This window comes from Nematolebias whitei, chromosome 7 (assembly GCF_014905685.2).
Source record: "Nematolebias whitei isolate Nwh7 chromosome 7, NemWhi1, whole genome shotgun sequence".
In the NCBI taxonomy this organism is placed as follows: Eukaryota; Metazoa; Chordata; class Actinopteri; order Cyprinodontiformes; family Rivulidae; genus Nematolebias; species Nematolebias whitei.
This window is the reverse complement of record NC_056504.1, coordinates 48,438,921-48,463,650: the sequence shown is the minus strand read 5'-3', so window position 1 is coordinate 48,463,650 and position 24,730 is coordinate 48,438,921. Positions and strand designations below refer to the sequence as shown.

The window sequence follows — 24,730 nt, the reverse complement described above, 5'->3', positions numbered from 1 at the left end:
GGACTGTAGACCTGGAGTCCATGGACTCTGTCCCTTCTGTGGTCTGCGGTGGTCTGGGCCGATGGACTGTAGACCTGGAGTCCATGGACTCTGTCCCTTCTGTGTTCTGCCGTGGTCTGGTCCGATGGACTGTAGACCTGGAGTCCATGGACTCTATCCCTTCTGTGGTCTGCCGTGGTCTGGGCCGATGGACTGTAGACCTGGAGTCCACAGACTGAAGGGCCTGCTGAGTGAACAGGAAGCTGAAACTGAACACATTGTTCACGCTGTGACATTCATTCAAAGAAGCAGTTTGACCTGCAGTAACCCCCCCACCTGACCCACACTGTGTCCCAGCAGCACCGTGACCCGCTTTCTGTTTTTCTGTTCCAAACACAAACAGCAGCTTGGATGGGTTCCTTCTCTTTCTTTTCTTCAGTTCATCTTCTCGACATTTTAAACTTCAGCTAAACTTTTTAGTTTGAAACTAAACAAATGTTATTTCTTGGAAATTGATTTAACTTTTAAAGACTCACTTTTTTCCACTTCAACACTTTAATTTAATTCTGTTGTTAAAAGTTGAATCAATCTGAGTCTCAGAGTGGACTCTGAAAACCTGACGGTTTCCTCTAGGGGCCGAGATGGTGTAGAGGCAGGGCAGCCGGCTTGGGACCCGAGAGTCCCAGGTTCGATCCCCAGTCACTGCACATCACGTGGCGTCTCTGGGCAGCACGTCTAATTCCCAAAATGTCCCCCGGGCGCTTTCAATAGCTGCCCACTGCACCACCTGGTGGTGGATGGGTTAAATGCAGAGACTAATTTCGCCATTGTATGGAAACATACAGTGCTGACATTGTGATGACATTATTATTATTATTATTATTATTATTATTAACAGTCAACAGGAACAAACTGCCTGAAAGCTTTGGACAAATTAAATCAACAGAACTGAGAAGAACTGAAGAACCATCAGGTCTGACCAGAACTCTTTAATAAAAACCAGACTCTGGAGTCCAAACAGGCCGCGCTGAGGACATGGAGAACAGTTCCCTCCAGACCAGCATCAGAGGTGGTCTGGACCCCTCCAGTCTACTGTAGGTCCTCCTACTGGACCGATGAGACCCTGCACAAACAGCAGAGTTCGAAGTTCAATGTTCTTTATTGTCATTCGCATCACATGTGGTACATGAGGTGGAACAAAATTGTGTACTCAAGGTCCCAGTTACACCCAAAAATAGCAAAAATATAAAGTATAAAAAGAAACAGTATACAAGGATCTAAGATATACACTAAATACTAATAATGTAAAATAATATGGTATATTAAACAGCAGCCTGAACCTGAGTCTGTGGTGAGCAGATGGGTATGAATGAGTACAGCAGGTTAAAGGCAAGAGATCAGCAGCATGGATAATCAGCAGCATGAATAATCAGCAGAGTTATTGTTTAAATGGCTATCTTGGGACAAATAAACGTCTATTTAATCCCGTCAGTTAACAATTAATAGCAGGCACCTATTATTCTACACCTCGGAAGTGAGTCTACATTTCTATCTCCGTTAATGCGGCCCGAACCACAGCGCCCCCACAAAATTTATATCAAAACGACCGGCTCGCCCCGTGATGTGTGCTATTACTTTTATTGGCATTTCGAGTTACCATGGCGACGTAATTTGCGAATAAAGACGCAATATTTCACCAACTCCAGGAACTAGTTGGTGACTGCCCACTTATTATTCTACGCCTGAAGAGCATCTTTTTCAACTTTAATGTGGCCCGAACCGCAAAGTGGACCCCCACAAAAGTTATATCAAAACGACCGGCCCGGCTCCGGGAAGTGTGCAACTACTTTTATTGGTCTTCGCAGTTACCATGGCAACATATTTTGCTAACAAAGATGACAAATTTCCCATAGGCAATGAATAGGAGAAAACTCTTCATAGAAACTGAGTAACGTATGGAGCCATTTTGGTTCCACATGCAAGGAAGGCACCTATTATTACCTATTATTATTATTAATTAGTAATATTAAAAAATTATTATTAATTATAAATTAATAATGTTAATAATTATCTATTTTAGTATCAATAATTATTAATATTAATAAGTAATATTTAATATTAATACTAATTGTTGGTGTGACATTATTAATATTGATTACTAATTATTAATTATTTAATAATTAATAATATTAATAATTAATATTTAGTATTAATATTAATAATCATTAATATTAATATTTATTATGAATAATAATTTAATAACAAATAGGCAGTCCCTGTCAAAGTTTCTCCAGGAAATTTCTAGTTCTGATCTGATTTTATAGTCATTTTTTACTTGAACTTTATTTAACTGAAGCATGAGCAGAGTAGTATTTTAAAAAGAGTCGTCTTTCTTGGTTCACACTCCACTACTGCTGCCTGTCGCCATTACAGCACCATCTTGGAGTTCCAAATCATCATGGAGTTCATGAGCATCAGTGAGGGATGAAGCATGAACAAACCAGTAGACCCAGAAACACAAAGTTTGTTTTCTCAGTCATCCAGGTATATAACAACAAAAAAGGTTGAATCATGTCATCTGGACTTCGTTTTTTTGTTAAAAAGAAACGTTTCGCCCCTCATCCAAGAGGCTTCGTCAGTCTGAGGCCTAGCCATCTGGTATTACCCAGAAGCCACCCTGACAACGAAGTCCAGATGACATGATTCAACCTTTTTTGTTGTTATATACCTGGATGACTGAGAAAACAAACTTTGTGTTTTTGAAACCATTAGTGAAAAGGCCAGACTTTAGGGGTATCTGAGGCAGGCTTGAAACACAAGAGTCAGGGTGGCTTCTGGGTAATACCAGATGGCTAGGCCTCAGACTGACAAAGCCTCTTGGATGAGGGGCGAAACGTTTCTTTTTAACAAAAAAACGAAGTCCAGATGACATGATTCAACCTTTTTTGTCAGTAGACCCAGAGCTTTGCATTTCTGCTCAGTTTCTTTTTCACAATAACGGACTGGAGCAAAGTCCTTATTACTGCTTATGAGGCCCCGTTGGTCCATCTCCTGCTCCGTCCTACCGTCTCATGTAAACAAGACGTCCAAAACGTCCTTAGCTTGAGGCAAAGACTCATCTTTCCATTTGCTCTAGTTGAGACTTTGACCGTGTTTCTGACCTTCAGCTGATCTTCTTCGTTCAGGTCGGCTTCCTGTGGTTCAGAATGACTTCCTGTGTGCTGTCCGTGCTCCTACTCGTCACGGGGGTGTCCATCATGGCTGCTGCTGAGCCTGCTGCTTGTAAAGTCCGGATCACTGACAAAGGACTGGAGATGTGTAAGTATACACATTTATCTTTAGTTAGTATTGTGTGTTTCAAGGCAAACCTGATTATCTTTGCTTTTGTTTTTACTTTATTTAATCAGAACAGTGTGTGATTATAACATAATTACATAATAATAAATGTAAAAATATTTGATGCGTTGCAACAGATTTAACCTCGAGCTCATTTTCATCAAAAAACAAGTAGCCACAATAAAGAATGAAACATCCAAAATCAATAAAGCACATCACATAAATGGAAGAAAAACATGCCTCTCTAATAAAAAAATAAAATAAATAAATAAAAGCAACTGAAAATCAGCCCGTTTTAATTGGTCCACAGTTAATAAAAATGAAGAAATCTTGATTCTGTGTTCAGGATTTAACGATGGTCGTCCTAAAGACAGCAGGAAAAACCTTTTTCTGAAGATGAGTTACCTGTAATAATAATTTCTTCAATAAAAAATAAATAAATTTTATAAACATGTATGAATGTGATCCAAAAAGTGGTTGTTGAGTTATTTAGGAGATATCTACCAAACGTTTCAGTGTCAGTCAGAACAAAATGCTTTAATGTTTCCTCTTCGACCCACATGAGGGTTTGGGTTGGTGATATTTGTGAAGTGATCCTCATATTTGTTTTTCCTGGTCAGTGAGCTGTGAACTGTAAAATGATTGAGACCATGAAGCAGCAGCAACATGGAGTTGGTTTGCTCCTCAGAACCTCCTCAGTGTGGAGGTCGGCGTAGATCAGGGTTGTTCTCCTTCAACGGAGCAGTTCTCTGAGAGCTTCCACAGCTGCTTCAACAAGTTCTCAGTTCAGATCTCCAAGAACCAGAGAACCTTGTGACCACAGCTCTGAGGAGCCAACCGTTTATTTCATGTTCGTACCTCAAACTAACGCTCTGCTTCAAAAGTACTAACTCTGTTCTCCTGTTCAGTCCAAATAATCGAAGTACATTCAGTGTTCTTTGACACATCAATGTGTTTTGTGTCTTCAGTGAAATCTGAGACTCAGAAGTTTGTTGAAGAGGAGCTCACTAACATCAGTGTGCCAGAGATGAAGGGCACAGAAGGACGCTTCCAGTACACCATCTCTGAGTACGGCGTTCTCTCAAAGTACCACAGTAATACTGGTCGTGTATGATGTGTGTAGTAATCGTTTGCTGCTGCCTCTCATTTCCTGTCAGTGTGAAGATAAAAGAGCTGAATTTAAGTCACTCGGACCTGCAGTTCATCCCTGATGTTGGCTTGTTGTTCGACGTTCAGAACTCATCCATCTCCCTGAGCTTCTACCGACAGATCCTCTACTGGTTCTTGTTAGTTCTTACACAGAACACAAAGGAAGTCTAATACAGTGGGGCACCTACACACTGCAGTCACCTTTTGACATTATACTGTTTCCACTTTCTTTTAAAGGACGTCATGTGAGGTTTTCTCAGTTGGGCCATTATTTTCTTATTTGGTAAAAAAAAAATCTCAACATTTAAAAAAATAATACGGTAACCTTGCTTGACTTTTAACTTTGACTTGGCATGGTCAAAATGTGACATTAAGGCACGCCATCATGTCCTACAGAGCTGCTTTTTCATTTTTCAGTCAGGATAAAACATGTTTCAGTTTGTAAATTTATTCTGAAGCGCATTTTTAGAGTAACTGACCTGACTGGGTTCCAGTCTGCAAGACTGGCTGCAACCACATGGTGACAGTGTTTAATCATCGGTGTGACCCATAGAGTTAAATAAGACCACTAGAGGGCGCAGTGGTCACGTGACATGACTCACGGTGGGACCAGAGAGGGCGAGCATCTGGACTTAGCATTGTTTAGATATTGGCAAAATAGCCAATAACTGATCACCGGTATGTAAAAATTGCAACAATTATTACTGATCGTAATAAAAGAATATTAGAACGTATAGAAGCTATATAATGTATATAAACTGCATGTGCCACGGTTGTACCAACCAAAGAGAGACAGGAAAACGTGTCTCGTTTCTCGAGTCATCAGATTTGATCTTCTTTACCTCGACTGAAGCTGATAACGGAACGTTTAAATTAAAATTAGCCTTTAAGTCGATGCGATTGCTGTTAATTGATGAACTGACTTGTAGATATTAGCTTTTGTGGCAGATGTTGTTCTGCGGATTGTGGCACTATGCTGAACCAGTTTAGCACTAATTATTAAATAGTACAACCTGGTGTTGCCTCCGATTTATGTAATATTTACACAGTGTAAAATAATATGATATATTTGACTATTTTTAGGTTTCCATTACACAAACCACCTGTTGAGAAGATGGTTAGCCAACATCAGTAGAGACAAGTTTCACCGTTCAGAGCATCACCCGGTCTGCAGTGAACATTTTCTAACAGGTAAATACAAAGTAATAATAAATATACATTATTCCAACACGGTTATGCAGAAACCTTTATATGTAATTAGTTCCTCGCTACTTCATAGTTCGTTTCTCCCGGACTCTCTCTATCGTGGCTTTTCTTAATAAGATTGTACACGAAACACAATTGGCTAATTGGTGGATGAGCCGCAAGTTTGACATGGAATTTTTATTTAAAATTAATTATTTGAAAATATTATTTAGCACCTGTTGCACCTGTGCAGCCCACAACTGTAGAAAAACCCTCTTCCTGCAACTGTGTGCAGTCAACAGCTGAAAGAGAAGCTTCCTCCTGCAGCGTGTCATGATCTCTGCTCTGCAGCGGAGAAGTGGGCGTGGCCAAGAGCTCTGGCAGGTGGCAGAGAGCAGCGGAAACAGAGAGCTGAAATCATGTCATGCTGTGCTCTTTTAGAGCGTTTAGAAACATTGTGTAGAATATTGCAAGAATGTGAGAAACGTTTAAGACACTTACATAAACTACTACTTACCACTTGTACTACTATTCCTACTACACGGTTTTTCACTTATCGCGGGTCTTCAGGGTACGAATGCCTCGCGATAAACTAAGGACTACTGTACTGAGTTTTTCTTTGGTCAAATTTTAAGATACACCACAGTATATTAAATTACAGTGATATATACTGTATGTATATATATATATATATATATATATATATATATGTGTGCATAATGCATATAATTTTGTGTTTATAATGTTTACTGTTTATAATATTTTGTGTATAAAGAAGTTATTGATTAATATTGAATGCATTAAATTTTCATGTTAAAAAAGTTAATTGGAAAGTCATCAGTTTTTCATAATTTTTCAACTAGCTTTATTGACTGACTTCAGATCTAGTTTAGATCAGTATTTATAATTGATATATTTTCCTTATAAATCCATCCATCCATTATCTTTACCCGCTTCTTCCATTTTGGGTCACGGGGTCACCGGTGCCCATGTCCAGCAATCCCTATGCGAGGGGCGGGGTACACCCTGGACAGGTCACAAGTCCATCACAGAGCCACATAGAGACAAACAACCATTCACTCTCTCACTCTCACCTGGGACAATTTAGAGTTACCAATCAGCCTAACATGCATGTTTTGGTCTGTGGGAGGAAACTGGAGTACCAGGAGAAAACCCACGCATGCATGGAGAGAACATGCAAACTCCACCCAGAAAGGCACCCGGACCGGGATTTGAACCGGCAACCTTCTTGTTGAGAGGCAGCAGCTCTACCAGTTGTGCCATCGTGCTGCCCTATAAATTAACATTAATTATCAATTTTATACATTTTATGTTGTGGTATATATATATATATATATATATATATATATATATATATATATATATGTTTCTTGCCTTGCAGTTTGTCCCTTGTAGCCGATCGGCACCAGAGAGCAGCAGCTGAGTCCAGTTCAGTCCTGTTAATGAGCTCGAGGGGTTTATAAGGAGAACTCAGTGTTCCTCTTGATGCTGGAACATAGTGACAGTCTTCCTGTGTTTCTGAGATTTGAGATCATATTTACCAGTTTTTCCTCTGTGTTCTTTTAGCTCCTGTTTTCTCTGAGATCCTGACTCTTAACCTGGACCTGCATACCTCCTGCATTTCCGAAGTAAGGACTGGACCTAAAGGAACTTGTTTCCACCTGGCTGCCTTCTACTCACCTGCGACCCTCTACCCTCCTCTCTGTGCTTACAACCCTGAAGGAAACTGTAGGAGAAACCATTCATGTAAACTCTAGAACCTGCTACCTGGAACCCTACTTACCAGGCCTTTGTATTCCTGAGTTGTTCGAGTCCTGTTCTGTCTCAGCCCTCTGCTCTGATGTTTACCCCTTGCAATCATGATAGAATGGTCCAGCCAAAATGCCTTATCCCTGTTCAGAACTGAAAACGAAAAGACTCAACACACTTTCAGTAAACAAATAAAATACATATAATTATGAATCCACCATTCACCAAATCCTCTCTCAACGGTAGACTACTGTCTGGAGGAACTTGGCAGCATGATGTTTTCCAGTGATCAGAAGCTGGCTGCATTACTTCCTTCATTCCAGACTTCTCAGTCAAGTGGTTCCTCCCAGACTTCAACTTCTTCTGACATAGACCCTCAGAATATTTTGATGGTGATCCTGATTATGTAGTGGTTTCATGTTACAGTGCAGACAGGAATTCAGCAGGGCACCAATAACTTATTCCTCCAAGCCCTCCACGATTACCTACAGTATGTTGTGAGCGCTCTTAAAGGAATCACCCTCCGCTAGTCACTTGCTTACATGAATTCTCATCCCACCAAGACACTAACTGTCTCTCATTTCATTAAGAACCTCTTACTTGTGTTCAACCACTCTCTCCAGCAGATGGAGGCAGCAAAATGTCTTCTGCCCATGCAGCAGGGATGGAGATCAGTTTCAGCGAATTCTATCCACTTCCGGATCACAGCAGAGGAGATGGGTTGCATGCGTGAGCCCTGCAAGGTACATTTCTTAACTCACTTTCCGAACAGATAAAAGACCAACACGCTACAAAGGATGAGCCACAGAACTTGGATTGATTAATAAGCCTGACCTTCCACATTGACAATCGACCCTGAGAGAGACAGAGAGAAAGGGACTACAACTCCCAGTGTCACTTCACTTCCAGGTTCCACCCCATGCCAGCTACAAAACTTTTCAAGCTTCAACACCCAAGCCTGAACCTGACTCAGAACCTATGCAGGTGGGACATACTCGTCTCTCTCCTGAAAAGAGACAACAACAAAATATTGCTAAATAATGCATTTACTGTGGTACAAACGAACATTTTATTGATCTTTGCCCAGCGAAGGTAAAAGGAATTTCTTATCAGTAAATCGGGAGCTACTGGTGAGAAGTTCTTTTTCTCCTGGTTCCTGTTTAATGTTGCCCACCACATGTATGACTTATCGAGTAAAATTACCCATTTAAGCTCTCCTGGACTCTGGGGCAGAACAAAACCTCATCAGCAGGGATTTGATGGAGCAACTAGTAATTCCTGTTCAGCCACTCGCCTCACCCCTGTCTATTGCTGAAATCACCAGACAAAATCTAACAATGACCCACCAGAGAACTCAGGAACTCTATCTCATCATTTTGGGTAACCATTGGGTGAGTTCTTAATTTTTGACTCATCTACACCACAGTTCATTGGATTCCCTTGGCTAAAGAGACACAATCCAAAACTTAACTGGTCAGAGAAAAGGATAGAGCAGTGGAGGATGTTTTGTTTAGAAACTGCTTCAGCTCTGCTGCCATTTCCCCCCAAGAGAGAGACACCCCCCTACCTCCTCACCGATCATATGAATGCCCCATTGATCTCCTTCCGGTTGCCCCTACACGCCATTAGGTTGTACAACCTTTCAGGACTTGAGAAGGAGACAATAAGGTCAAGGTGTCTTTATTGTCATTCACATCACATGTGGTATATGAGGTGGTATGAAAGTATGTACACATGGTCCCTGTATATAATAATAATAATGTGATTAGTAATATTGAAGAGTCTTTAGCCTCAGACATCATTCTTCCCTCCACCTCCCCAATAGGGGCAGGACTTTTCTTTGTGGCCAAGAAAGATAAAACTTTAAGACCATGTATTGATTACAGCAGCCCTAATCAAATCCGAGTGGAAAATAAGTACCCATCACCCCTTATTGATTCTGTGCATGAACAGCTCTACTCTGCCTCTATATTTTCAAAATTAGATTACATTCAGTTAAATTCAGTTTATTTCTATATCTCCAACTCCTAACAGAAGTCATCTCAGGGCACTGTACAAAAACATTCACATACATTGTAAAAGACAATTGGTAAAATTTATCTATCTTAGGAAACAGCACATTGTGTTGAATCTTCACTTTGTCACAGTCTCCCATCCTGAGCAAGCACAAAGGAGACAGTGGAAAGGAAAAACTCCCTTTTAACAGGAAGAGACCTCCAGCAGAACCAGGCTCAGAATGAGCGGCCGTCTTCTTCGACTGGCTGAGGTCATGATACTCAATTATATTTGTCCATGAAACCCTTGACCACCTTGTTCTAGGAACATTAAATTTTAAATAATTAGCAGAGTGGATTCATTAACACTAACAAAAATGTTGTAGCTAGGTTTATGTCAAACAGAATAAGTCAGTATGATGATCATTTATCAAATCATTAACTAATAGACAATCAAAGTAATGCCTATCATCTAGTGAGGATTAGGGAGGGAGACGAGTAGAAGACAGCTTTCTGGACTCCACTCGGCCATTTTGAATACATGGTGATATCTTTCTGCCTCACTAACGCCCCTGTAGTCTTCCAGGTTCTGGATAATGATATCCTCCGTGATTCCCTAAATGTTTTTGTGTTTGTCTATTTAGATGAAATCCTAATCTATTCCAAGGACCTATAGCGACACACTCACCGTGTCAGGGCAATCCTCCAACATTTCTACGAGAACCAGTTGTTTATCAAATCAGACAAAGTGAGTGAGTTCCATGTCACCTTTGTGTTATGTTTGGGATTCATTTTTGCAAAAGGACAGATGCAGACTGACCCTGAAAAGATCGAGGCAGTGGAAGAGTGGTTGGTTCCAGATGATTGCAGACAGCTACAGCATCTTTTGGTTTTTGCCAATTTCTACAGAAGGTTAATCAAAGGCTACAATAAAACCACTTCTCCTCCTACCCAACTCACCTCTACCCCAAAAACTTTTAAATGGACACCAGAAGCCAACACTAATTTTGGTGTGATCTCTGTATTGCTTTTCTGTGGGTTAAAGCAACAAAGCAACTGTTCTCTTCTGCCCCCATCCTGTGTCATCCTGATCCCACATGATAGATTATTTTAGATTTGGATACTTTGGACCCTGAAGTTGGAGCAGTCTTTCCCCAACGATTCAAGACCAATGGCAAAGTACACCCCTGTGCTTTTTTCTGTCATCGTCTCTCTCAAGCTGAACAAAACTATGATGTTGGTAACAGAGAGCTGGTAAAAATTAAGTTGGCCCTGGAAGAATGGAGGCACTGGTTTGAAACTTCTGAAATTATTTTTATCGTTTGGACTGGTCGTAAAAACCTGGCCTATATTCAGAATGTTAAGAGGCTGAACCCCAGACAAGCCCGTTGGTCTCTATTCTTTGCATGATTTAACGTCTGTATTATCTACAGATCTGGATACAAGAACATCAAACTTGATGCTTTGTCCCATCAGTTTTCAGCATTTGATCATCCTAAAACAGAAGAGAATGTCCTTCCTTCCTCCTGCTTTGTCATCACCCTCACATGGAGCATCAAGAAGGACATCCTGGAAAATCAGAGTTTGGAACCTAATTCAGGTACCAGACCTGTGGGTAAACTTTTTGTGCCCAGAACTGTGAAGAGTAAGGTTCTTGACTAGGTTCACATTAACAAGATAACCTGTCATTCTGGAACTAATCAAATACTCTCATTTAATGACACTTCTGGTGGCCGACCATGAATAGTGACATCAAGGATTTTATGGCAGCTTGTCCCATTTGTGCATACAACAAGTACAGAAATCAAACTCCTGCTGGTCTTCTTCAGCCCTTGCCAACCCCCAGAAACCTTTAGTCATACATCTCCCTGGACTTCATCACCAGATTATCACCCTCAGAGGGTAACACAGTTATTTTTACTGTCATTAATATGTTTTCCAAGGCTGCCCACTTCTTTCCCCCATGCAAACTTCCCTCTGCCCTGGAGATGGTCCAGCTCCTGGTTCTGCACATCCGTAGGATTCATGGCATTCCTACAGATATTGTCTATGACCAAGGACCTCCATTCATCTCTCAAGCCTGGAACACTTTCTGCAGCACTTTCGGGCTCTCATCCAGTTTAATGTCAGGGTACCATCCCCAATCTAATGGCCAAACTGAATGTTGTAACCAGGATCTGGAGGCTGCTCAGGTGCATAATTAATAATAACCCATCATCACAAATCCAGCATTTGGTATGGAATGAATACATTCACAATACACACACCTCCTCTGCTACCAGTCTCTCCCCTTTTGAAGCATCTCTGGACCACTCAAAACAGTTTTGGTATAAGTTTCTGTACCTTCTGTGCAACATCATCTCTTTTGCTGCCAAAGAGTGTGGCACCAGAGAAGGAGTGCCCTCACGTGCACAGCAGACCAAAATAAAAGGTTCGCTGATCGACATCACTCTATTGTTCCCATGTACCAGATTATTCAGAAAGTATGGATTTCCACATGTAACATTAACATTAAGGGCACTCACAGGAAATTAGCCCCTCAATTCATTGGTCTAAACCCTGTTGATATGATCATCAACTTTGCTGCTGTCAGACTCAAACTACATTCTTCCTTGTACGTCCATCCTACCTTCCACATCTTCCAAGTGAAACCCATCTCCAAGAGTCCTCTGTGCCCTCTTGCCAACCACCTTCCACCCACCCAGCTCATCAATAACCACCTGGCTTATACTGTCAGCCAAAATTTTGATGTGAGATGCATAGACCAAGGGTTCCAGTACATGGTTGACTGTGAGGGATATGGCCCAAAGGAAAGTTCATGGATCTCCAGGTCCCTCATTCTTGACCCAAGCCTCATTTTTTTTCTTTTTATAGAGATCATCCAGAGAAACACCCCAGATCACAGGAAGTCCTTCCTCCCTGTGGCTATCAAACTTTTGTAGAAGATCATCACCAATGAGCAGCAGCTGAGGCCAGTTCTGTTTATCGAGCTCCAGGGGTATATAAAGAGGATTCGGTGTTCTTTCCATTGCTGGCACATTACACACCAGTCAGTATAGTGACAGCCTTCCTGTGTTTCTGAGAGTTGAGATCATACTTACCAGTTTTTCCTTTGTGTTCTTCTAGCTCCTGTTTTCTCTGAGATCCTGACTCTGGACCTACCTGTATACCTCCTACATTTCCAAAGTAAGGACTGGACCCAAAGGAACCTGTTTCCACCAGGCTGCCTTCTACTTACCTGGGATCCTCTCCTCTCCTCTCTGTTCTAACAAACCTGAAGGAAACTGTAGGAGAAACCATTCATGTAAACTTTAGAAACTGCTGGAACCCTACTTACCAGGCCTCCTCCGTTTCTGGTTTCTTCCCAGAGCCTCCTGTAAATATTACCTGTAAATAAACCTCACTTACTTTGTATTCCTGAGTTGTCCCGAGTCCTGTTCTGTCTCAGCCCTCTGCTCTGGTGTTTTCCCTCACAATCATGATAATTGTAAAGATTGCTCCTCCATGTCGTCACAGATGAAAGCAGTGGGTGGGAAAGGGAGTGGACCTCTAGTTGTCTTATTGAACTCTATGGTGTAATCAGATGGTGACAGTGTTCCTTTGCTCCAGTGAAACAGCTGATGAGGAAACGTTTTACAAATTTAGTTTAGAAGTAGAGGACATCAAGTTCAAATGAATGAAAAGTTCTCAGAGAAGTTTGAACATTCTTATGTTGAATTTCAAACTTTACACTTGCTTTTTTATTTTGATCATACAAAACATGTTTTAGGACTATCTTATTTTTAGCTTCAAAAATCCAACACATATGAAATTGTTTCTGTTTTTTTTTTTCCAGCTATGACACAGGACACATCAATGCATCAGCTGAAGGAGTAAACATCAACACGGCTGTACACCTGATCCGAGATGTTGAAGGACGACTGAAAATTAACAACATCACCTGTGAGGCCAAAATTAAAAAAATGAGGGCAGAGTTCAGTGGAACACTTAGGTAAAAATACAGTAAATATCCATGAAAAAGAATCGGTATCAAAACTGATTATGTCAGGTGGAGATGGTCAGAATTTTTCAGTTTCTCTGATTCTTGTGTCATGACCTCTAAATCAGTGGTTCCCAACCCTGTTCTCTGAGGAACACCATTCTACATGTTTCAATGGTTTCCTGCTCCAACATGCCTGATTCAGTGAATTAATGACTTCCTTAAGTTCTGCAGAAGTTGGTTAATCACCCATTCATTCAAATCAGGTGCATCAAAGCAGGGTAAAGTAAAGCATGCAGGACGGTGTTCCTCAAGGACCAACTTTGGGAACCACTGATTTATAAGATCATTCATCAAAGAAAATAATAAAAAAGTCAGAAGTTCTTTCACACAGTTCTATGACTAAACTTCACCCATCAGAAACATTTCTTTTTTTCAGGAGAGTTTATGACTTTTTGGGTAAATTTCTGACAACAGGCCTGCGCTTCTTTCTCAACAAGCAGGTAAATCAGCTGCTTCTGTCTCACACTTTCTGCTGTGATCTGTTTTTGTCCAATTCTTCTTTAGCTCGAGTTTCTGACTTGTCTGTTCCCTCCTGATGTTTGTGATGCTTCAAGGAGAAGTTTTCTTCTCTGTCTCTGGACTTCAGCCTATTACTGACCCACTCTTTATCCAGTTTGCTGAACATTTAGGGCTCTTTCATTAGATAGCTCTGTACAATGGTCTCACAGACCAGTCTGCCTTTCTCCTGGGTATCCTCTTTGTGGTTAGCTTTATCAGAGTCAGAGAGTCAGAGTCAGAGTTTCTTTATTGTCATTCGCACCTCATGTGGTACATGTGGTGGAGCGAAATTATGTACACAGGGTCCCAGTTACATCCAACAATAAAATGTATAAGAAAAACAGTAATAACATCTAAGATATGAACTAAGAAAAACATCAACTAAATATACACTAAGCACTCATAAAATTAAAAAACTTATAAAATTAACTACAAAGTTGCTGTGCATTATCATCAATGTTCTCCTGGTAAAAAATATCTTTAATGTTTAATCCCATGGGCAGGCTCTCTTTCACTATTGTCATTACTTCATTACATTACTGAGCTGTGGCACTGCAGATTGTTGTTTTTGGGTTTTGGCCAGCCCAGTTCTGTTAATACCACGTTAAAGTGGGATGTCTTCAACCTCCCTTTGTGCCTCAGTCTTCTGTCTTCTGAATGGACCGAGGAATCCAGAACATGTCTCAGTCTCAGACTGAGGCATCTTTTGAAAATATTTTAGACAAAAAAAAAATCTGAGGAGTTCGAACAATTAGTGACCAAAGATTAGAGCTCATAGCAAAGAAAATGCACTGCTGAAAGTTACTAATGTTGTTCCTATGGCCAAAGACTGTGGACACGGGTCCATAGTTGTCCTGTTAGACAGTGGACATGAGTCCATACTTGTCCAGTTAGACAGCGGACACAGGTCCATACTTGTCCTGTTAGACTGGGGACACGGTTCCATACTTGTCCTATTAGACAGTGGACACGGGTCCATACTTGTCCTGTTAGACAGGGGACATGGGTCCATACTTGTCCTGTTAGACAGTGAACACAGTTCCATACTTGTCCTATTAGACAGTGGACACAGGTCCATACTTGTCCTGTTAGACCGTGAACATGAGTTCATACTTGTCCAGTTAGACAATGGACATTAGTCCATACTTGTCCTGTTAGACAGTGGACACGGTTCCATACTTGTCCAGTTAGACATAGACAGGGGACATGGGTCTGTACTTGTCCTATTAGACTGTGGACACGGTTCCATACTTGTCCTGTTAGACAGGGGACATGGATCTATGCTTGTTCTGTTAGACAGTGGACACAGGTCCATACTTGTCCTGTTGGACAATGGACATGAGTCCATACTTGTCCTGTTAGACAGTGGACATGGGTCCATACTTGTCCTGTTAAACAGTGGACACGCATCCATACTTGTCCTGTTAGACAGTGGACACTGGTCCATACTTGTCCTGTTAGACAGTGGACACGGGTCCATACTTGTCCTGTTAGACAGTGGACACGAGTCCATACTTGTCCTATTTGATCTCAAAGCTGCCTTTGACATAAATGATGACAATATTTTATTACAGAGGCTTGAACATGATCTCGGGATTACAGGAACGGCTCTATAAATGTTAAATCAGTATGGTGTTGGGTGTTATTTGTGTACCTTATCGTTTATCTTGTTTTTGTTATTTGTAAATGAAATCTAGTGAATAAGATAACATGCCTCGTTCTCTCCTTCAGATCTGCCCAGCTCTAAATCACGCTGCTCTGGTTCACGTTAACGCCATGTTGGAAACCATTCCTGTGAGGACAGAGGTGGATTCATATATTGGGATTGATTATTCCCTGATTGACGATCCAGTGGTGACGTCCCAGAGCCTTGACATGCACTTTAGGGTCAGACTTGGAACCAATGACCTAAAAGAACCTGATGAGATTTGCAGTGGTATCAAATGTTCGTTTCCTTTTTCACAGGGGATGTTTTTTGACCTGTCTAATCAGAACCTCACACTGGTAAACTATGCAGTGGAGCCAGTGATCAGGGAGTTTGACAGGATGGTGTATCTGGCTCTGTCTGAGTTTTTCTTTGACAGCGGCTTGTTCTCGTATTATACTGCTGGAATTTTCCAAATGCACATCGTAAATGAAAAGGTGAATATGCTCAGATTCATCTTTAACATCACAGCTACACTAAACACAGCACCAAACACCCAAACACACCATTAGTGGGACCAACTCTACACACGTGTGCAATAACACAACACCAAGGTGGAAATTTCATGAAACAAATTAAAAGTCAGGAAGTAGGTCTCATCACTAAAGTCAACATGATCATTTCAAAGTTTAATTTAATTTAGGGTGGAATTTTTTTATTCCCCATCACAAAAAAATGAATCCAACATAAAATAAATAAAAATGAACAATTGAACAACAAATAAAACCAAAACTAGACTCAAAGACTAATTTAAATTCACAGTCTGTTTTTCCTTTTCTTCGTGTAATCATTCAGATGCCCAAAGACCTGGAAATGTTGCTGAGAACCACCTACTTTGGAACCATAATGATGATGGTGAGAATAAAATCAGAAGATGCAGAGATAACAAAAGGAAGAAAGAGGAGAACTTCAGAGCTTTTCCCTCATCGGGGTCGCCATGACTCCTCCTTGTCCATTTCACTCTGTCCTCTACATCCTCTGTCCTCACTCCAACTACCTCCATGTCCTCTCTAACTGCATCCATATATCTCCTCTTTGTCTTTTTCCTGGCAGCTGCATTTCTAACATCCTTCTACACCAACGTGTCCATTCAGGTCTGCTCCCATCATCACTCTCTCCTCCCTGGGAATACTCTCTATCACTTCATCCAGATCTTTCCAAAATGTTTCTTTCTCCTCCACATCACATCCAACCAGTGGAGCATAACCATTGACAATATTTAGAATCAGACCTTCTACTTCTACCTTCAGACACATCACCCTATCTGACACTCTTTTCACCTCTACTACTTTCTTTGCCAACTCCTCCTTCAGGACCACCCCTACTCCATTTCTCTTTCTATCCACACCATGATAAAACTGTTTGAACCCTGCTCCAATGCTGCGAGCCTTGCTGCCCTTCCACTTGGTCTCTTGGACACATAAAACATGTACCTTCCTTCTCAGCATCATGTCAGCCAGCTCTCTACCTTTGCCTGTCATTGTCCCCACATTTAGAGTGTCCACCCTCAGTACTACATTCTTCACTTTCCTCTTCTCCTTCTGTCTCCTGACACATTTCCTTCCTCGTGGTCTTTGACCAACAGTAGCACAATTTCCGCCGGCACCCTGTTTGTCAACAGCACCAGTGGTGGTTGTTGTTAACCCGGGCCTCAACCGATCCAGTATGGTTTCGCTTTGATGAACTCGCATGTTAATTTGGCAAAAGTGTTTTATGTTGGATGTCCTTCCTGACACAACCCTCACCATTTACCCTGGCTTGGGACCAGAACCCGAGATTCTCTGGCTTGTGCTCCCTAGTGACTGGTTTAATTTAATTTTATATTGTAATATACCTTTTTTTGTTTTTCTAAATCTTAACTTTTCAAAATGTTCTTTTAATTTTTATTAGAATCCAGCTTTGGTGGACGCTCCGCTCTCTCTGCAGCTCGCTGTCAACTCACCTCCTAAAACCTCCATCAAAACATCTGGAGCAACCGTTGTCATGACAGCCATTGTGAAGGTGATGGTCCTTCCTCCAGGGCAGCCTCCAGTGCAGCTCAGCAGCATGACCATGGTACAGAACCCACAAATGTTAAACATTCTTTACGTTTCCGATAGTTTAAAAAAATGATAAATCATGACCTTTGACCTGTGATTGCATCACAGCTTAGTCTGTAACAATTAAATGATCATCCAGAGGTAACTGATTTATTGAAGCTGTAGCAATAAAAGCATATAAATATTCAATGTGCACAGTTTGAAACAGTCAACAAGCAATTTAAAAAAATTATTTAATTTATCCTTCATTGGTTTTATTATGAAGGGACTTGTCCATTTACCGGTGAATCACATAACTGCACTCCAACGTGACTGAGACTCTGAACCTGCTTTAGTAAAGTGAACGCTGAGGATGTTGAAATACAAAAACCCTTGACTTTATAGTAAAATGATTTAAGGGTTTGTAAGATTAGAATCATGAATAGTTTGAATAAACAGGAAATTATTTTTAAATGGGAATAATTAATTACAAAAATTAACTAATGTGGAAGTCTAGGGTTTGAGTTAAACACAGCAGATAATATGGACCAAATGTAATTTCATCATCTCAACCAGAGGTCACAGCGGCGTCTGATCTGACCTGGAACTCGGTGAAGGATAGAAGGGATGCGGCTCTCAGCACTGACATCTTGTCCAGGTTCTGTCTGGATGAGATCACGTTGGAGTTCGGAGTGAATAAACCAGAGCTCGGGCTCTGTAACTTCACCGGGGGCCTCATGTACCAAAGAGTGACAGTTTTCACACTAAACCTTCTCGTAGGGACAAAATGAGGAACGTGCGCACTGAAATATTCAGATTTATCAAACCGTGCGTACGCATGTCTCTACGTGTCTTTCTTTCATACATCCCAACGAACATGGAACTGAGTGCATGTGAGACACCTCCCCTGACACGCTAATTAAACATGTAAAATACATGTGGAAAATCTCTGCAAAAATAAAACTTATATCTAGATGCAGCAAAATGAAGAATTTTATTGAATGTGAACAAATGAGACAAATATCATACTTGGTTGTTTATTTATTGAGGAAAATGATCTAATATTACATATTTGTGTGGTAAAAGTGAACCTCTAGGATTATCAGTTAATTTGAAAGTGAAACAAGAGTCAGGTGTTTTCAATCAGTGGATGATGATCAGGTGTGAGTGATCACCCTGATTTAAACAACTGGATCTATCAGCGTCTGCTCTTCACAACATGTTTGTGGAAGTGGATCATGTCAGGAACAAAGGAGATTCCTGCGGAGCTCAGAAAAAGAGTTGTTGATGCTCATCAGGCTGGAAAAGGTTACAAAACATCTGTAAAGAGTTTGGACTCCACCAATCCACAGTCAGACAGGTTGTGTACAAATGGAGGACATTTAAGACCATTGTTCCCTCCCCAGGAGTGGTGGACCAACAAAGATCACTCCAAGAGCGAGGTGTGGAATAATGGGCGAGGTCACAAAGGGTAACTTGTAACAACTGAAGGCCTCTCTCACATTAATGTTCATGAGTCCACCATCAGGAGAACTCTGAACAACAATGGTTCATGGCAGAGTTGAAGGAGAAAGACGCTGCTCTCAAAAAGAACATGGCTGCTCGTCTTCAGTTTGCTGAAGATCATGTGGACAAGCCAGAAGACTGTTGGAAGAATGACAACAAAGTCCATGCTCAATAATCCAGGTATACAATCCAACATTTTTCAGTCAGGTCATCTGGACAGTTTCTTTTTTTGTGCTGAAACGTTTCGCCTTCGATCCAGAAGGCTTCATCAGTCGAGGAAACGCACAACAAAACTGATTCTTCCCCCAACAGCTTACTCCAAAGTGGAACAAATCAGTTCTGCTTGTGATAAGATGATCTCTTTGGTACGCCCCTCCTCCATTGCCGGCCCTCTTCCTTGTTGACAGTCTTGTCAAACTGGTTGAAAACAACAAAGTCCATGCTCAATAATCCAGGTATAAAATCCAACATTTTTCAGTCAGGTCATCTGGACAGTTTCTTTTTTGTGCTAAAACGTTTGTTGGGAGAATGTTTTGTGGACAAATGAGATGTCCATCATGACAAGTGGAGGAACCTGGAGAACCTTTCTGCGTGTTCATACATGAGAGCCCTGGTCCTTTTGTGGAGCAGCTGTGTGTGTGTGTGTGCATGCGCAGTTTTTCAACCAGTGTGTTATATAAAATACTGCCAGTTCACGACTGACCTGAACCAGCTTAACTAAAGTTTTGTGTTTTTCTTATGCAGGAAACAAAATTTAACGCCAAATTTTCCATGAGAGGAAAACGCCTGGCGGTCCACGCTGATCTCCGCAGGTACATCTTTACTTTTGTTTGTGAAACACCTGAACCAGATCATATGAGGGAGTGGTGGTGCAGAGGCTAGAGAAGGTGGGCCTGTGATCGGAAGGTCACCGGTTCGACTTCCCGGACCGACATCAAAATGTGGGTGGAAAAGGTGAAACACCCACATTTGCCCCACCCTGGACCCCTGAGCAAGGTCCTTAACCCCCACCTTCTGCTCCCAAACAGGACTCTCTTGAAAATGAGTCCTTGTGACTCCGAGACTGCCTGGATGAATAAAGGTTAAATAATAAAAATGTCCTTGATGTACATAATATAAAGACAAATTTTTTTTCTTCATTTACCTTTATTTATCCAGGTAGTCTCATTGAGCCTCGAGAACTCATTTTCAAGAGGGACCTGTTTAGGGAGCAGATGGTGGGGGTTAAGGGCCTTGCTCATGGGCCCAGTGTGGGGTGAATGAAGGTGGAGGGAGGTGTGGGGGTTTCACCTTTCCACCCACATTTTTTATTTTTTTTTTATGTTGACGGTACCGGGAGTTGAACCTGCGACTTTCCGATCACAGGCCCACCTTCTAACCTCTGCGCCACCACTCCCCAAAGACAAAAAAAAAAAAGACTAAAGACATCATGACCAAATTCATTCTGTTTAAGTTAACGTACTTTTACAAAACGATCAACACTTTAAATCCAGCTGCTTACATTTTAATTCAAAGCAATTTATTCAACCTAAATAAATCCACTCAAATTTAATTAAATTATTTTCATGTGATGTTTGCTTCTGTCACTGTTGCTTTCCGTGGAAGCAAATCTACTTATTCTGATTGAAGATGAGTCCAGTGTTACACAGAAAATCTGTGTTCCTCCTCAACCTGTGATTTAACAGATGTCAACATTTAGCCAGCTCACTGACGCTAACCACGCTGACCAACATGCAGCTACACATCCATCCACGGAGGTCTAAAAAAAGCTAGAGTCTGCCGCCCTGAAACATCCAAGTGACCGCTGACTGGTGAAACTCACCGTCAGCGCTGGATACATCAGTCTCATTGGTTTTTAGGTTTATTTTTAGCGTTTTGATTTAAAAATAATTATATGCTGCTGCAATAAGCTGAAACTAAAAAGGAAGGACTGCTCAGTTCCAACAGGAATGACTTTGAAACTTCAAGAGTTCTCTTATTTCCTGTCGTTGCACCGTGCCATGTACAATAGTATTAACATGACTGATAACAGTGCAACAAACTCTAATGAGGATAAATCTACTGTTAAAGGTATTTTCTGCACCACTTTGAGCATTGTTTAATGCCCACTCATGTAATTGCATACATGTGGATCGGGGCTTAATGAGCCGGATCCTGTCGGAACAGGATCCGGGAACTATTTTATTTTGACAGGGTGCATTCCATTAACTGTTTGCTTGGATCCAGTAACTCTCAGGCATACTAATAATAAAGTTATGAACAAATATGACTGCCTTGAATGAATAAAACCTATATTGGATATGTAAGCCAAAAGTAATTGCGTAAACACTAATTTTAAACACAACAGCCACTTACGAGCTTCCTAATATCACATCAGAGATGCTCCTTCAGGTAAGCATTTTCGCTTCTACCCTTAAATAGATCGCTGCCCCTAAAAGTACAGTCATGGGCAATTTAATTAAAAACACAAAAATATAATTAAATACTAAATAGCAAATCAGTTTTACAGTACAAGTTGGTCATTAATAACATTTTTTTTTTTATTAAAAACACGAGAAATGTTTGATGTTGAAATGTTTGTACGTGACGTACATCACGTATCAAAAAACAACGGCGCCAATTTGTCAAAATAATAATGACCAAAATGTTGAAAAGACAGCCCAATTTACGTTCATTAAAAAAAAAAAAAATTCTCATTGTACAACTTAACAGCCGAGAATTGAAGCACATGAAGGCAGTGGCAGTGGAGATACTGAACAGGTGCAAGTGGTGTGGGTGAGAGCTGAGCTAACAGGCAGTCGTACGGGGGCAGGAGCCCACAGCCACCCGCCATGAACAGCCTGAGGAGGCGCCTGGAGGTTTCACATGTGGAGAACAGCAACGAGGAGGACAGTGAATTCAGGGGAGAAGAGTCTGGCTCAGAACTGTCAAGTGTGTGTGTGTGTGGGGGGGGGGGGGGGGGATGCTTGAGAGAAGCAGAGTATGCTCTATTCACACAAGGAGAGCTGTTGGTCAGGCTACTTCTAGCTGCTTTTTAAAATAGTTATTGAATCAAGTATTTACAAATGTAGTTAAACATACTGTAGATCAAAAAAGTCCATGTTCAATAATTCAGGTATACAATCCAACAAATTTTCAGTCAGGTCATCTTGAGGTGTACTGTAGATGTTTAACAACCTGTTAAAATACACCAGAATGCAGGAAATGGCATCTACTTTATTCAAAACTTCTGGGGGAGGACCCCCAGACCTCTCTCTGGTGTTTGCGTTTCAACATTGTTTGATTTACAAATTAAGCACTGGTGTGGATTTCATTGATTGTTCCTTGAGTTTCAGGTGTGTCCGGTTATTTTCATATCAGTAAAAGTTTCCCAGAATGCCGTCTGTCTCTCCCCCCCCACTGAGGAAACATGCGTACACCAGCCATGAAGTGTGACTGAGGCTGTGCACGCTTCCATTAACTTCATTCTTGATCCAGCTGAAGTTTGTCCATGTTGCACATGAGGCCTCTGCTCTTTATTTATTGGGACATCATCAGAACTTGTCGTGCAACGAACTTGAGGATGAACCAAGACTTCCAAGGCCGAGAGCTCGGCAGTTACCTGGGCAGTTACCTGGGCAGAGATGATCAAGGTTGTTAAAAAGCTTGAGGACTGCAGAGCCATCTGCCATTAGGCTGAGGTGCTGCCATGGTCGTCACGCCCCTTCACTGTTGCACGGAGGGCTGCGAAAACACCTGTGGAGCGGCAAACTGACGTTCACGAGTGGTTTTAAAGGTGACTGGAAAGTGCAGTCCAACTTTGGAGGAATCGCACTTCTCAGGGTTGGAAGAGAAGCTCCAAACTAAGATCCAGGAAGAGCAGTGGGACTTTCACCTGGGTCGTTAAGTGGACCCGAGCTAAGCGGGTCATGGCAGTTTGATTCTCCAGTCCACATGGATCTTGTGGTTCTGGATCCTGGGACATTCTGTGGGGGTGCTACATTCTCAAAACAAAATCAAGCTCATTCTCAAGTTCAAATTTCTCGTCATTCGCATCACATGTGGTACATGAGGTGGAACGAAATGATGTACTCAAGGTCCCCTTTACACCCAAAACTAACAAAAGTATAAAGTGTAAAAACATGCGGTATATAATGATCTAAGAGATACGCTAAACGCTAATAATGTAAAATAATACGGTGTATTAAACAGCAGCATGATTCTCAGCGTGGGTTGGATTCCACCAGGGTCAGGTTCCAACTGGTCCCACCAGGTCCCTGGTCTTTGATTCTGTTTGGGGTGTTCCTGGACCAGATCTGAAGATGCAGGTGACAAAGGAGGCAGAAAGTTGTGCTGGTTGTATCCAGAATAGAAGCAGGTTGTTTATATCCTGACTCGTGAATCACCAGCGTAAAACAAACGGTCATTGTTCTCCACGTTCTTCAACTCATCAGTTTCTCCATAAAACGTTACAGATTTAAGATCTTCTCCAACCAGTCAGCTCTCGAGTCTTTGGCAGTAAGTGTGTCTTTAGTTCACGTTCCATCGTTTGCTGAGACTGTCCGAAAGCCTCAGTGACACCTTTTCATCTGTCTGCAGCTGATTCCTCTGCAGGCTCCTCTGAAAACCATGCTGCAGATGTCCGTGGTTCCTCTGATCAACAGTAAGACCCTGATCCTCATTCTGGTCCTGAGATCTTTGAAGCTGCTCTCACACATTCTGTTTCCAACTTCAGATTGGACCAAGAGGGGCGTCCGGATCCCTCTGGCTGATGGGATGGACTTCATAGAGGAGGTGGTGGAGTATCACAACGTGAGTGTGTTTCCAGATGTGCACAGATGTTGTTGAGATGGGTGAGAGCAGCTGTTTGATCTCTGCAGGGTTTCATTGTGATTGGAGCAAATCTTCACTTCAGCAAAGGCCTGAGGGAGATGGTGGTGGGGAGTCCGAGCACCGAGACACAGACCAGCAACACTACCCTCACTGTCTGAGCGCTCATCAATCAGCCATAACATTATGACCGGTCACGACCCAATATTCACCTACAGTCTCTTACCACAAAAACTGAACATTCAGAACCAGGTCAAACATGGCGGCGATAGGTCCAGGGTTTTGGTGCCTCCAATAAAGAATCTGTGGACCGTGGGGTCTCTGAGGTTTTAGATAAGGTTCAACATTTTTTGTAAGGATCCATTGCACTGATGTCATGCCAAGGTGGGAGGGGTGTTGTTTTGTGTGTGTGTGGGATTGTTCTGTAAATAGTTCAAGTAAAATGCCCCTTTCACACACTTTTAACGAGTCTGGGAAAGTTTTCCCACTTGGTACCCTGCGTTCATCCAACCTTTATTTATACCGGTTAGTTGTGTGTGAATCAACGGAGGAAAGACGGGGGGGCTTGAAATTGGTTCACCACTCTGAGAGTTGAGTTGGTGACGTCTTCCATGCTCCACTTTAAAAGCACAGCTTCCTCTCTCCGGTTCCAAGAGGCCAGCTTTGTGTGGTCCACATGTGAATGGTCAGAGGTGGGCTCCTCAGAGGTGGTGCTCATCTTTGTGATCCAGACCCAAAC

The 24,730-nt window shown here is 41.6% G+C and overlaps 1 protein-coding gene across 1 annotated transcript in view; it reads left to right on the top strand.

Annotated features, from left to right (window-relative positions):
• Positions 1–24,201, top strand: part of LOC119412666 (phospholipid transfer protein) — a 26,352-nt gene extending 2,151 nt beyond the window's left edge. Inside the window, exons 2-15 of the mRNA XM_037679702.1 lie at positions 3,165–3,297; positions 4,284–4,383; positions 4,473–4,601; positions 13,249–13,404; positions 13,832–13,895; positions 15,685–15,840; positions 15,919–16,095; positions 16,454–16,513; positions 17,549–17,713; positions 19,927–19,994; positions 23,637–23,679; positions 23,761–23,824; positions 23,897–23,973; positions 24,042–24,201. Of these exons, the coding sequence (XP_037535630.1) occupies positions 3,186–3,297; positions 4,284–4,383; positions 4,473–4,601; positions 13,249–13,404; positions 13,832–13,895; positions 15,685–15,840; positions 15,919–16,095; positions 16,454–16,513; positions 17,549–17,713; positions 19,927–19,994; positions 23,637–23,679; positions 23,761–23,824; positions 23,897–23,973; positions 24,042–24,152 (1,482 nt within the window). The 5' untranslated portion in view covers positions 3,165–3,185 and the 3' untranslated portion in view covers positions 24,153–24,201. The remainder of the gene's footprint in view (positions 1–3,164; positions 3,298–4,283; positions 4,384–4,472; positions 4,602–13,248; positions 13,405–13,831; positions 13,896–15,684; positions 15,841–15,918; positions 16,096–16,453; positions 16,514–17,548; positions 17,714–19,926; positions 19,995–23,636; positions 23,680–23,760; positions 23,825–23,896; positions 23,974–24,041) is intronic.
• Positions 24,202–24,730: the final 529 nt, after the last annotated feature.